General features: G+C 51.6%; 4 protein-coding genes across 4 annotated transcripts; all 4 read left to right on the plus strand.

Moving 5' to 3' along the window:
* Window positions 1-323: 323 nt before the first annotated feature.
* QC764_210170 (uncharacterized protein) lies at window positions 324-5,682 on the plus strand (the record flags this gene model as incomplete). The annotated part of the gene is made up of 5 exons (XM_062944726.1): window positions 324-368; window positions 418-594; window positions 650-4,562; window positions 4,618-5,264; window positions 5,324-5,682. Exons 3-5 carry the CDS (start codon window positions 2,743-2,745, stop codon window positions 5,680-5,682), a joined length of 2,826 nt encoding a protein of 941 aa, XP_062803580.1. The 5' UTR covers window positions 324-368; window positions 418-594; window positions 650-2,742.
* Window positions 5,683-6,805: 1,123 nt separating this feature from the next.
* Window positions 6,806-8,643, plus strand: ADE4 (amidophosphoribosyltransferase; the record flags this gene model as incomplete). The annotated part of the gene is made up of 3 exons (XM_062944727.1): window positions 6,806-7,066; window positions 7,130-8,550; window positions 8,607-8,643. 3 exons carry the CDS (start codon window positions 6,806-6,808, stop codon window positions 8,641-8,643), a joined length of 1,719 nt encoding a protein of 572 aa, XP_062803581.1.
* Window positions 8,644-9,491: 848 nt separating this feature from the next.
* Window positions 9,492-10,030, plus strand: QC764_210185 (uncharacterized protein; the record flags this gene model as incomplete). The annotated part of the gene is made up of 2 exons (XM_062944728.1): window positions 9,492-9,563; window positions 9,617-10,030. The coding sequence occupies 2 exons, from the start codon at window positions 9,492-9,494 to the stop codon at window positions 9,794-9,796; spliced, it is 252 nt and encodes an 83-aa protein (XP_062803582.1). The 3' UTR covers window positions 9,797-10,030.
* Window positions 10,031-11,499: 1,469 nt separating this feature from the next.
* On the plus strand, window positions 11,500-13,486 carry QC764_210190 (uncharacterized protein). The gene is made up of 4 exons (XM_062944729.1): window positions 11,500-11,711; window positions 11,768-11,825; window positions 11,882-12,640; window positions 12,705-13,486. Exons 1-4 carry the CDS (start codon window positions 11,588-11,590, stop codon window positions 13,330-13,332), a joined length of 1,569 nt encoding a protein of 522 aa, XP_062803583.1. The 5' UTR covers window positions 11,500-11,587; the 3' UTR covers window positions 13,333-13,486.
* The last annotated feature ends 529 nt before the right edge of the window (window positions 13,487-14,015 follow it).

Here is a 14,015-nt window from a genome sequence, read left to right on the forward strand (position 1 = left end):
CACCTGGCATTGAAAGCCTCTGTGCCTCTCGTATCAAATCGACTAAATCTTCTCATCAACAACCGCTCCCAAAATCTGAATCAACTGGGAGTTAAGCAACGCCACAGTCGATATCCATCACCGTTCATCTTGCTCATGTGGTTACACAGCAGAGATTTGGTACTTATCAGCTTACTGGACACAATCCTTTACCCGCAAACAGCTTACCGTGCAGGTCGAATGCCATGTTGTTGGACCCAGAGCCGTCGATGAATCCTGCCGATACGAGAATATTTGTTGCCGGCATGAGAATGCTGTCCCTCCGTGATTGGTCAACCTGGCAACCAGGTCCTGTCAGCTCTTCCTCACCTGCAGAATTTGGCAGCATGGTAACACGCACCGCATCACTCGATGGACCGAAACTCACTCACTCGGAAGTCAGCAAATCAAAGCCGAGACCTTCAGCAACTTGAATTGGAAAAGCCTTGCTTTATCGCTAATTTTCCCGATATTTGTCTGCCGTTTATCTGCGGGAGTAGTCCGTTTTGGCAAGGAGCAAACGCTCTCCCTGTCGGCGATCCGTTTAACAAGCCAGCACGTATCCTTGCCATCCAGGTTACTATCTTTATCCCTAGTCGGTTTGCCGTCGATCATATTGATTAATCGGTAGTTACCTACCTGGTGCATGGGACTCCAGACTACAAAGCTCCTAACAGTTGACGATAATTGTACAGCGATACACTCATTGTTTACTGGCCTCAAGCCTTCCCATCACCGTACACTACGGCAGCTCTTATCCAGGCACTGTGCTTGTAGAGACGGATCTCACCTCAGTCCCAACCTGAACAACACTCACAAATCCGAGCTTATCGCAAGGCGCCATGGACCCATGCACACCGCATTCCAAAGCTGCAGTAGACGGTATCTGAGCACACTGGCTTGGAAATGCGGCTATCGCGAAGTGGTACCAGTGCTGCCGTGGCTTTTCAAACCACAAGAGGCGTTGTGAAGCAGGGGTGAAGACAGCTGAACCGCTCGAGCGCAGGCATGGAAAGCTTGAGCATGCAAGATTGGTGGCTGTCAATGCCCCTTTTCAAAAGACAGAATCAATATTCACAACCTGGCAAAACGGCGCTTGAAGGGACACGCCTCAGTGCCTGGTTCATCTTTGCGTTTATCAATCTACCGCAGTACCAACAACTGTCACCATCGTTGCCAACAACAGCGATTATTCCGCCTTGAATGCCAAGTGCTGAGCCGAAGGACATGCATTGCAGTAATGCGACAACGGACTCTCGGTCTTCGTATCGGCCATCTTCACAAAAGCTCGCCCCTGTCCGGAGCAAAACAAAAAACGATGGCTTCATTCTGAGCCTCACCAGAACATTCCTGTTTTCTTGTAGAGTGGAATTATCAAAGCACCCAGTTTGGGCCCATTATCATCACCGCAATCTCGGCGGCTTCTAACATCGAGTTCAGCTCCCCACTGGAACCCAGAAAAGTGCGCTCGAGAATTCACCATTGCTCCCACGCTAATCTCAGTGCCCAGCGCCTGGCCAGGGCCCCCCTTTTTCCTAGTCCAAATTTGGCAGCCAGCCTAGCAACTATCAGAAAACTGTTAAGCCTTACGAGTTTTGCGAGCGCCAATCAGTCAGCCACCGGCTGTGGCTTGCTGCGTGCGGCCAATACATATCTCTTAATTTTACCAGCAAACAAAACATGGCCGTATGGTTATTCATCGCTGATCTGGACCCGACAGGCAGGATACCTTCGCCATCTGTCTCATGAGTCTCATGAATGAGCCCTGTTAAAGATGATCGACCCAGCTGACAGCGATCATCGGTGGACTCTTTGTTCGGATCTTTCCAGAGCTTAATTTTTTCGTCTTGATGGGATCCACAGGCACCAAATGGACCCCTGCTGCATCACTGCCCAGTCGATCCGCTGGAACGAGCTGGTTTCCGAGCTGATGTTTGGTGGATGGGGGTCGTGCTATCCATGCCGATTGCTACCCCGTACCCAATTTGAGAATCCCTCGCGAGGGTCTCTCTTTCTTGTACCCACCGGCTTTATATGTCTAGATTCTGCCTTCTTGTTCATAATTGCCTCTGGACTTTTACCAGGCGATCTAGATGAATTGTAGAACCGATACCTAGGTTACAATTCTGCCAGCACTGCAGCCGGGCACAGCCGACCCGGGAAGCCATGCGTAAATATAGTTGGTCTGCATGGTATTTCCATTTACACCACGCTTAACGATAAACAGGGGTGGTGACAGAATAGGCTAGCAGGCCTTTCAGCGCGGGCGCCAACCCAGTCTTGGGGAACGCCTGGTACCTTGGCAATGGCATCAGTGCACGAAGGGGAGGGTTGATGGGCGGTACGCTGAGCTGTCACAGCTTGACCCCCTGCTCCGTTTTCTCTTTTGATTGCTACCCGCACCTATACAGGGCTCAACCCCTCCATTCCTTCCAGTGTCACTGGACTTGTTTTTCCTTTCCTTCGTTTCGCTCTTTGAGGTCCGGATTGACTCAAGATCCAACCCAACCTTGTTGCTCACATACCACGAGTTCGAACTTCGAGGGTTGCCTTCCCCACCCTGAGGGTCTCCTGGCGCACCTCGATCCGTGTTTACGACGAAACCTAATCGGACTGTCAGACCTCTTTACTCCGGTGCTCGAGACCAAACAGAGGGAAAGCCTTGCCCTGACATCTTGGGAGGTAGGGCCATTGGTTCTTGTCACCACGAGATAGGCCGGCAAGATGAAGAAGTTCCAGTCGTACTTTACGCCTGCGACGGGTCCAGATGATCAGCCAGGGAGTACGGACGGGGAGAAGGTAAAGGGGGGCCGTGTGAAAAAGCAGGGGACCAAGCCGACTGCACACCAACTTCAGCCAATACAGCCGCGAGGAAGACAACCACCTCCGCCCTCCGAAGCAACATCTGGACATGCTACTCCTCAGGTTGCGTCCGGCGGGGCGAGTATGCTGTCTGTTCCAGACGCGGCGACGGTTCGGTCAGGCTCCAAACGAAGTCCAAGCAGATCCCGAGCCTCGTTTCGACACTCGGTATTCCCAGCAGGTGACCAGCGGAACCATGACACGGGCACCATTATGGAAATCCGAAACGACATGATGGTCAATTGGCTGTACGAGCAGCAACTCCGGAAACAGTACGCCAGCGGAATGGATCCCTACGAAGGTGTTGTTTTGAAGAAGGCCCGGGGCAACTTCACCTGCTGCCCCCCCCAGATGGCTGGCATTCCCGAATCGCTGTACGCCATGGTCTCCCAAATGAACGTACGCTGCGCCATGACGGTCAACACGCCCGTTGTGAGGGCGTTGATGGACTCGATCGTCACCAAAACCGATATCGACTATGTGCCGCTTCCCGACGGGCTCCGAGTCCAGATTTTGCCTTCCATGGTGGATCTTCCGAGGGGTCAGTTGCATCACTTTGCGGCCTTTATTGAGGACGTCAGGATGCTGGTTGTGTGGGACGATGAGCCCGAGAAGCTGTTGGACAGGGCTCATACTCTGGAACAGAGGTTTATTGAGATCATTTGGGGGAGGGGGGAGGAGGGCGAGGACGACGAGAAAGACGAAAAGAACATGGCAAATGTCAATGTGGACGAATTGGACCCGAACCAGCTGGAGGGTGCTCCTGAGAAACGGCCCATCAGGTTGGAAAGCGCCATCATTGTGACACTCACCATGATTCTCTGGATCGTATGCTCGGGATTGGGATGGAGAGCATTGGCATACCAGTCTGCAGTGGATGGTACCTATCTCAGATTTGCGCTGCTGGCCGTCTGCCCACTGCAGATGTTTGTCAGTCTGTTCTTCTTCCAGTCAATTGTCAGCAACCTTTTCCAGATCTTTGGCCCCATTTCAGCAGTCGCAAACAACAGCAAGTACTACAGCGGAAAGCCACCCCGCCGGCTCAATCGCGATGCCAACGCTCTTCCTCATGTCACAATCCAGATGCCCGTGTACAAGGAGGGCTTGAATGCTGTCATTCAGCCCACGGTTGTGTCCCTCAAGGCGGCCATTAGCACATACGAAATGCAGGGTGGATCGGCCAACATCTTTGTCAACGACGACGGTATGCAGCTCATATCCGAGGAGGACGCCCAGGCCCGCCGCGACTTTTATGACGAGCACAACATCGGCTGGGTAGCGCGCCCACCTCACAATCCCAACCCCAAGGAGGAAGGCGAGCTCAAGTTTATCCGTCGCGGCAAGTTCAAGAAGGCCAGCAACATGAACTACGCTCTGCGCACCAGCAATCTCGTGGAAGCCAAGCTCGATGCTATCCAGCGGGGTCCTAAGTGGACCAACGAGCAGGAGACAGTTGCGTACCGCCAGTGCCTTGCTGAGGTTTTGGATGGTGATGAAGGCCGGACTTGGGCTGATGGCAACATTCGCGTTGGCGACTACATTCTGATCATCGACTCCGATACTCGTGTTCCCAAGGACTGCTTGTTGGATGCTGTTAGTGAGATGGAGCAGAGCCCCGAGGTCGCCATCATCCAGTTCCAGTCCGGTGTCATGAACGTTACCAATTCATTCTTCGAGAGAGGGTAAGTCGTATTTCGGGGCGGGAGGATGAAGACAAAGGGCTGACTGTGCTTCTAGCGTCACATTTTTTACCTATCTGATTTACACGTGCATTACTTACGCCGTTGCCTCTGGCGATGCGTGCCCCTTCGTCGGACACAACGCTGTGCTCAGATGGTCAGCTATCCAGGACGCCACTGCATACACCGATGAAGACGGCTATGAGAAGTATTGGTCTGAAGCCCACGTGTCGGAAGATTTCGAAATGGCCCTCCGCCTCCAGGTCGCCGGCTACACGCTTCGCTACGCCTCTTACACCGGCGATGGATTCAAGGAGGGTGTCAGTTTGACCGTCTATGACGAACTGGCCCGCTGGGAAAAGTATGCCTTTGGCTGCAACGAGCTTTTGTTTCATCCTCTCCGATTCTGGATTGTCAGGGGCCCATTCACTAGTCTCTTCCGGGAGTTTATCTGCTCGAGCATTCCGCTGCCCAAGAAGATGACCATTATGGCTTACGTCGGCACCTACTACGCCATTTCTGCAGCCTGGTGCATCACCCTGGCCAACTACTTTATCACCGGATGGTTTTATGGCTTGTATGACAAGTATTATCTGGATTCGTTCGCCATCTATGTTTCCATCGTGGTTGTCTTCAACGGTCTTGGTAACGTTGGGTTGGCCGTGCTGCGGTACCGGTTGAGTGAGAAGGGTCTTCTCAGTGCCTGTAAGTTTTCATCTGCTTGGCTTTATCATGCGGCTTGCAGCCCACTAACTTCTTTCCAGTCTGGGAGTGTATCAAGTGGATTCCAATGTTCACCATCTTCCTGGGCGGTCTTTCTCTCCACACGGCCCAGGCTATCTTGTGCCACTTTTTCGAAATCGAAATGATCTGGGGCGCCACGGCAAAGGAACTCGAAAACTTGAGCTTCGGCAGCGAAATCCTGCGCATCATCCGCAAGTTCAAGTTCACGTTTGTGTACTGCTTCCTCTGCACGGCGCTCATGATCTGCGGCACCACCGTTTTTCCCTACCAGTGGCGCATCGGCGAGTTTTACGCCATCTACCCTCTCTCGACCACCGTGGTTGCTCATTTCTCCCTGCCTGTGTTTTTAAACCCGGCCTTGATGAAGTTCACGTGGTAGTTTTGGGGAGAGGCTTTTGGGTATCTTTTTTTCTTCTCATGACTCAGAAAAATGGGTAATCATTAATGATGTTATTGTTACTTTTCGAGCGGACGATATATACTTGATAGATTTTTTCTTGTGATCTTTCGGACTTCTTTACAGCAATGATTGGGTTATCTCAGGGAATGGGAGTTTTGGAGTAACACAGCTTACGGTGAGCTGAAGATGGGGTGGAATATTAAAGATGGAAACCGACTGTATACAAGACAACTCATATTTTCTTACCACTTGTATTCTTTTTTTGATAAATTTCAATTGAGAACCATGACATAGAAACTTGCTTCTTTACATATGCGAGATACAAGTGGGGGTTGGCAAGCTGAGCCCAAGTGTCAGAATCAAAGTTTTTCAAGCATTCAACTTCCTATCTCGGCTGCGGCAAGCTGCGGCAAACTGCGGGAAGCGTATCGAGATACCCGCGTGCTCTTGGGGTGACATTGGCGGCGACAAGAGTGGTGATGGAGCGGAAGGTGTGAGCCCCGATAAGAAAAGATAAGCACCGCCAAGCTCACAATTCTTCGTTGGAGAGGGGCGCCACCCGCGCGGCGCGCACACAATCAAGACGATCAAAACGGCCCCGCATGGGTGCCCCTCCAAAAATTTTCCCCTCCATCATCTGCCACCAGCCAGCCCCTGCGGGCTATTATCCGGCTCTCTTGTAGCAAAAAAAAAATGACTCCAGAATATGGATCTCGTCTTGACCTCGTCCTCCGCTTGCCACTGCTTTTCCCAGCCTCTGGTTGGTCGCTTTCTGTCTGGGGATAACCTCTGGGGTTGACATCTCAGTGTTCTGGACTTGCCTTGTCAGTGATCCCTTGTTGACTTGTGATATTTTCCTGCCGAACCCGATCTCGGTGTGGTGTCCGTACCCATCATCTCAACCCACGACTCCTCCTCGACCTCCTCTCCTCCTCGGCCAAAGTCAAGCCTTTCCACTTCCGACTGCCGGTTCTATTACCTATAGGCTTTTTTCCCGCGACGAATTCTTCGCTGGAAACTTCGTCGTCACCCATTGCCGATCGTCGACCGCAGTGTGTGTGTTGCGCGCGCATACCGATACATATAGGAAACAGCAGCCACAATGTGCGGTATCCTTGCTCTGATCCTCGCCGACTGGCAGGCCACTGACGCCGCCTTCGACTTACACGAGGCTCTGTACTATCTCCAACATCGCGGCCAAGATGCTTGCGGTATCTCCACCAGCGCCGTCGGCGGCAGGATATATCAGTGCAAGGGCAATGGCATGGCCGCCAAGGTCTTTGAGGATGGCAAGCGCATTGCTGATCTTCCTGGCTACATGGGCATTGCCCATCTCCGGTATCCCACCGCCGGAACCAGCTCCGTAGGTTCATCATCTTGTTCCAATGGTGTTGTCTAACCTAACTGACACCCTGGTTGCGCATAGAGCGCTGAGAGCCAACCTTTTTATGTCAACTCCCCCTACGGTATCTGCTTTGCGCATAATGGTAACCTGATCAACGCCCCCGAGTTGCGCAAGTTCCTCGATCAGGAAGCCCACCGTCATGTCAACACCGACTCCGACAGCGAGCTCATGCTCAACGTTTTGGCCAACGCTTTGAACGAGACTGGCAAGGCCCGTGTGAACACCGACGATATCTTCAACGCCCTGGCCGAGACCTACAACAGATGTCAGGGCGCCTGGGCTGGCGTTGCCATGATTGCCGGTTTCGGTGTGCTCGCCTTCCGTGACAGCTGGGGCATCCGCCCCCTTGTCATGGGCTCCAGGCCCTCTGCCACCCAGGAGGGTGGCATCGACTACATGTTTGCGTCAGAGAGCATTGCGCTTCGCCAATTGGGCTTCAAGAACTTCCAGGATATTCTCCCCGGCCAGGCCGTTTTCATCCAGAAGGGTGGCCAACCCCAATTCCACCAGGTCACCCCGATCAAGGCCTACTCCCCCGACATCTTCGAGTACGTCTACTTTGCCCGTCCAGATGCGGTCATGGATGGCATCTCGGTCAACGAGAGCAGACGGATCATGGGTGCCAAGCTGGCGGACAAGCTCAAGGAGATTCTCGGAGAGGAGGGCATCAAGGAGATCGACGCCATCATTCCCATCCCAGAAACTGCCTCCACCAGCGCGCAGGTGGTATCGGACAAACTCGGGATTCCCTTCTCCAACGGCTTCATCAAGAACCGTTACGTCTACCGCACCTTCATTCTCCCCGGGCAAAAGGCCCGGCAAAAGAGCGTCCGCCGCAAGCTCAGCGCCATGGAGTCCGAGTTCAAGGACCGCGTGGTTTGCTTGGTGGACGACTCCATTGTCCGCGGTACCACATCTAGGGAGATTGTCAGTATGGCCCGCGAGGCCGGCGCCCGCAAGGTCATCTTTGCCAGTTGCGCCCCGCCTATCAAGTACCCTCACATCTACGGCATCGATCTTGCCTCTCCTCAGGAGCTTATTGCGCACGAGAAGACGAGGCAGGATATTGCCCGCCACATCAACGCTGATGAGGTTGTGTACCAAGATTTGGACGATCTCAAGGCGGCGTGCACTGAGGCGAGCGGAGGCAAGATCACTGAGTTTGAGGTTGGCGTGTTCTGCGGCGAGTATCAGACTGATGTGCCAGATGGGTATTTCGATCATCTGAATGAGCTCCGAGGAAAGAAGAGGGAGGCCGCGCCTACTGCTGGCGGAGAGACCGTCGTTGCGAGCGGCGGGCCAGTAAACGTGGCCAACGGCGAGAAAAGTGTACAGTTCAAGACTGACTTGTCGGGGGTGACACCTGGGGGATTGACTCCTTTGACTGAGGAGGCTGTCAAGGGGATTGCGGCAGTTAGCCCGGATAACAGGCAAGATATTAGGTGAGCTTTCTTGTTGGCCATTCGGCTGTTTGAGATTTTGACTAACGTGGTAGTAGCATCCACAACTTGGCAACTGATCCCAACAACCGGTAAATGATGTGCTGGTAATGATTTGTGATATGGCATGGCGTGTTTGACGGCTGGGGGGTATTTTGCTCGGTTCGATTCATTGTGCATTCGCTCACTTTGGGGGTTTCACCTGGCATGATACAAAAAAACATACGATACACTATCAAGAGGGATAGAAAAAGATAGACGGGACGGTTGGGGAAGACGATTCATGGAGATGTATGGTATGCATCCGAACAGGGCGAATAGGGCGGTTGGGTCAAGTTTTGATGTTGGGAATGTATCAAACCGCAGAGCAAGCAGGTGTGGGTTTTTGATAGAGCAAAAAAAGAGAAGATGCGCAAGATCAAAAGAGACAATCCTATTGTTTGGCATTGGCGTGACACTAGGAAGCGTGATTTCGGTGAGTAGCCTTATTTTGTGTCCGGTGAACTTATTCGCGATGGGGCCAGCAGCGTCACGCAGCAGATGGACTGACCTCGTGACTGGAGAGTAGGTATCTAGCCGGCCTTGTGGGGTTTTAGGATTCTGGGGTAAGCTCTTGGGTGGCAGGTGGTCAACTTTTTTTCTTTGTCTCTGAAGTTAAATACCTGACCCAGGCAGTAAGGCAAGACTTTGGGTTGAAAGTGGACTTTTGGCCAAGCAAGGCTTTTCTTGATTGTCAAGGCAGAGGATACTTTTTTCGTTTGACGCGTTCACACGGCAGAAAGGCAAACATTGTTTTTGACTTTGGCATCGCAACTACAGGAATCACAACAGTTGGCGTCTTTCCAACTTAAAGTCGCCAGTCTACCGGAAATACTACTTTATCCACAACCAACACAATATTAGCAGCCTATCTTGTTTTGTTCAAGCCGAAGAAAGCACCCAACATGACGACCGAGTCTACGACTCCTCCTGCCGCTCAGGCAGAGGGTGAGAAGACCACAACAACACCCAAGACAGTAAACACAACCGCCCCCTTCAAGTCAAAGTAATACACTGACAGAACGACCAGACCCGGTCCTCCAAGGATAGTAGCATCGTTGCTACCGGTACCACCGCTAGCAAAAGTGCTGCTGTCAGCGCTGTTGATGCCTCGGACAAGTCAAAGGAGAATGTGAAGGCCTCCCTTCCGCATTCGATCCCCAAGAAGCCGACCAGCTCGGAGATGTATTCGGCTTGTCATTATGACTAGACTTTTTGGTCAATATGAGGACGGACATGATTAAGTCATATGGGAGCAGAGAATTACGAAATTTTGGGGAGTGCTATGGTGTCTAGGTTGGGGAGAAATCTCGGGTTTTTGTGATCACGACAACAGAGGTGAGGGTAGTAGTAACTCAGTACCATGATAGTATCATCATTCTTATCTTTTTTTATCAAATTGCCACCTTTTTTTGTGCAAGGGTGTTAGTCGAGCATGACCGCTATAAAAAGATATCCCTTTATAACAGCAAGACGGCTCTTTCAACAGAGGTGACTGGATTATAAGTTTCCTCTTACAACTCGTTCCATTTATGGAGCTGCTACTTTGCTTGGAGCACCCCTTCCCATCATCGTTCTCAGAAGAACCCCCAGATTGCACGCAGGTCTGTTTACTGGATGTCAGTGACTTCTGGTTGTCATGTTGCTGTCTGGGAAGTGGCGAGGGTGGCAACACTTCGTCACTTGTGCATGGTCATAGGCATAGCATAGCAAAGCATAACATAAAATAAAAATCAATCAGAGTGAGAGGGAAGGAGCAGACTCACCAGGTATTTACTTTGATTTTCTGGCTGCGTCTTCCATCCGTTGATGAGCCCTTCATGATTTGCTGAGTACCTCTCTGAGGCATGTGTCAACAACACAGGCATTCACAAATTAAAATCCGAGGTCCAGACTTGGCCTTGTGCAAGCCAGGTTGACATTTTATATCTTTTTTGCCGACCCGTTTTTTTTGGATTTGAAACACCGCAGAATAGCAGGCCACCATGGCGCAAGCTACCACAATTGAACCTCGCTGGTACCTCTGCCACTAGTAGTCACTAACAGCCACGTTGCTACAATTTGAGGAACCCAATCTTTGCTTGTGGTGCAGTGGGATGTAATACTGATGTGGCTGTCTGTCTATGCAAACTCTGGGTCAAGAGACGTTGTTGTTCGGATTCCCTCAGGCTACTTGTTCTTCTGAGGTTTTCCACCCTGCACCTTAGGCATACTTTCATTCATGAATGAAATGAACGGAATCATCTTCTTCCTAGCTAGAGCCAGATAAAAAGATTCAACGAATAAATGGGCGCAAGGCATCGTCTGATGTACCGAGGTATTGTGAGCTGGTGGTTGCTCTGGATTCCACAATGGCTCCTTCGTTTCCTCTTCTCAGACTTTTCCTCCGTCTCCACAGTTCAGCTTTGCTCTCAGGAACTCTCTGACCGTCCATTCACATGCCGTTATCCAAATTCACTTGAATACTCTGCATTGATGCGCAGGCCTAAACCACTTTCTGTCCGGTTCTGGTGCCAGCCACCCACACCTAGCTTTCACATCCAGATGATAGAGGCTTCAAGATTCACCCAGCCGATCAATAAACATCCACTTGAGTGTGCCAATCGGTTTGATAGGTGGTCTGACCTCAGTCATCAAGCTTGCGACAGCCCTGAGTAGCCCTGAGGGTCACAGGCAGCTGACCCACATTTATGAAAACGGTGTAAGACCATTGGCTGGGTTGAGAGCAACATACTGACATCGGGCCCAGGCACAAGCCATCCCACACCTGGGATTCACTACAGCAATTGAGAGGTGTGATCTTTCCGCCTATTTGTTGGTTCGGTATCGTCACCGTGTGCCAGGCGTGTGCCACCTGTGATTTTCCAGTTGATATTTTCCGCCACTTTAAGTGGTCGAATCGCATCAGCAATAAGCAACAGGCATCAACAGCCAACAACGGCAGACGGCGGCGCCAGATAATCAAGACAGTTTCGACCATCACTAACGCCAATTGAGAACAATGTCGTTCTTGTCGGGCACGCTACTGCTATTCGTGGCTTGGCTAACGTGGCGTGTGTGGAAGTTCACGCTGTCACCTCTGACCAGGCCGAATGAGCCGAGAGAGCTGCCATACACAATTCCTTGTAAGTCTTGTCTGCTTCAAACATTCTCCTGAGTCTGATTACTGACTCCAGGAAAGTCATTGGCCACGCAATTTCATTGTTCATGAACTCGACTGCTGTCTTGACAAAAGGATGGTATGCTTCCCAGGACGCTTGAGTCTAGAAGAAAATCACACTGACGCTCTGGAAAGGAACAAGCTGTCAGGCGATAACCGTCAGCCATATGCTCTCCAAGCAGCTGGAACATTCTTCTACGTCATATCCCACCCTAAACACATAGCCGAGCTGTCCAGGAACACGCAAAACTTCTCCTTTGTCGAGTTTTCAGTCGACATTGTCAAAGCCACCGGCATGAGCCCCGAGGGCATTGCGAAGACCTATAACCTCGACCCAGATGCTCTCGATGCCAAAGTCGACCATTTCAAGCACCCTATGAAGGACAAGCATTTCGAGCATCTCAACCGCCAGCTGCATACCACGCAACTATCTCCGAGTTCACAGAACAACAACTTACCCTCCCTCGATCAGACCATTCTCTCATGGCTACAGAACAACTTGACTATCCCAAATCTCCATGAGTATTCCCTGGTTCAGAATGACCTTGAGGTCAATTTCTATGAGTTCGTCAATACGGTCTTCATCCGCGCAGGCGAGAATGCGTTTTTTGGTCCCGCCCTTGCCAGAAACTACCCCGACGTGGCCCACGACTTTCGGATCTACGACGAGCTCCACTGGAGAGACCTGTATCTGTTTCCTCCTTTCTTGGCTCCAGAATTGACCGCAATTAAGGAGAAATTGACAGCGCAGTTCAAAAAATATCTGGCCCTGCCCAAACAGGAGAGAGACAAGCAAAACCCAAGTTGGTTCACCCCCAATTTTGAACTCGCTCTAGACAAGCTAGAAGTAGGCGAGCAAGACAAGGCGGTTTTCTTCCTGATGCTCTATCTTGCGTATGTACACCATGCCTTGCCCCCAATTTCTACCACACATCGCTAACAATTTCCGGTCTCGCAGAACAAACACCAACACCCCCAAGCTACTCTTCTGGTGCCTCGCCCATCTCCTCTCCTCTCCGGCAACCTGCCTCGACAAAATCCGCGCTGAAATCAGCCCGGCATTCACAGGCGATGAGCTGACCGACCCTTCCTACCTCCTCACCCCGGGGAACTGTCCCACCTTTGAGTTCTTCTATCTCGAAGTCCTCCGCTTCAGAAGCCACTCCGTTTCCGCCCGCGTCGTAACAGCTGACACCGTCCTTCCTGCCCCTGGCTCGTTTCTCTTGCGCAAGGGGGCAAAGGTGTTGATCCCGTACAGGGTGTTTCACTTTGATGAGACCATCTTTGGGAAGGATGCCAAGTTTTTCAAGCCGGAGAGGTGGGAAAGCTTGCCGGCGTCGGCGAGGGGGGTGGTGAGGGCTTTTGGTGGGGGAAAGAGTATCTGCCCGGGGAGGTACTTGGCCGAGAGGGAGGTGAAGAAGGCGGTGGCGTTGATGATAAGGAGGTTTGACTTTGAGGTTTTGGCGGAGGGGGGCCCTGGTAAGTGGATGCCAAAGGGGGATGATAGTAGGCCTGGCGTGGGGATGATGGGGATTGAGAAGGGGGGTGATTTCAAGGTTAGGGTTCGGAAAAGGGAGGTAGTCTGATGGCGGTGATTTGAGCAGATGGTCTTGCGTTAGCCAAGAGCTTTAGTAATGGGTTGAGACATGGCTTATGGGCCAGTTTGACCATGGAGTTAGGCCTGCCATTAGGGCATCGCAAATGAACAATGCTTTCTACAGGGGTCCTTTTGTTTTACAAGTAGCTTGACAACCATCTTTGCTTTTCTCAGTCATACACTCGCAGATTCCCTACAAAGTATTCCACAAACTTCCGCAATGTATCCATAATGTATCCCCCAAGACTCACACTCGTCTCATATCTGTGCCGCCCTTGAGGATAACCCAGACATCTTAACCACTCTTTTGGACACAATGCAGAGTCCGGCGTGCTGCCTACTCAGGAAGTGCCGCTCACTGATGGCGCTCCTCAGTTTACCCTTTGCCTTTTATGAGGACGACCTTCACTAAGAGAATCCTGACCATCTTCAGCGCTGGTTTCTCCGCCATCGATGTAGTCCTCAGAATCACCGTCGTAATCCTCACAATCCTCGTCATCATCCACCATCACCAGAGCAGCTCTGATTCCTCTGTTCCCTCGTCTCTCGGCGGCCTCGTACCCCCTACCGGCCATCAATCGTCAGTCAATCTGATACATCTCGGATCCCTTGGCCATATAAAATGTTACACCCGTCATCAGATGATCTGTTTTTCAACACAGAAGGGAGGCG

This window comes from Podospora pseudoanserina, chromosome 2 (genome assembly GCF_035222485.1).
Source record: "Podospora pseudoanserina strain CBS 124.78 chromosome 2, whole genome shotgun sequence".
Classification (NCBI taxonomy): Eukaryota; Fungi; Ascomycota; class Sordariomycetes; order Sordariales; family Podosporaceae; genus Podospora; species Podospora pseudoanserina.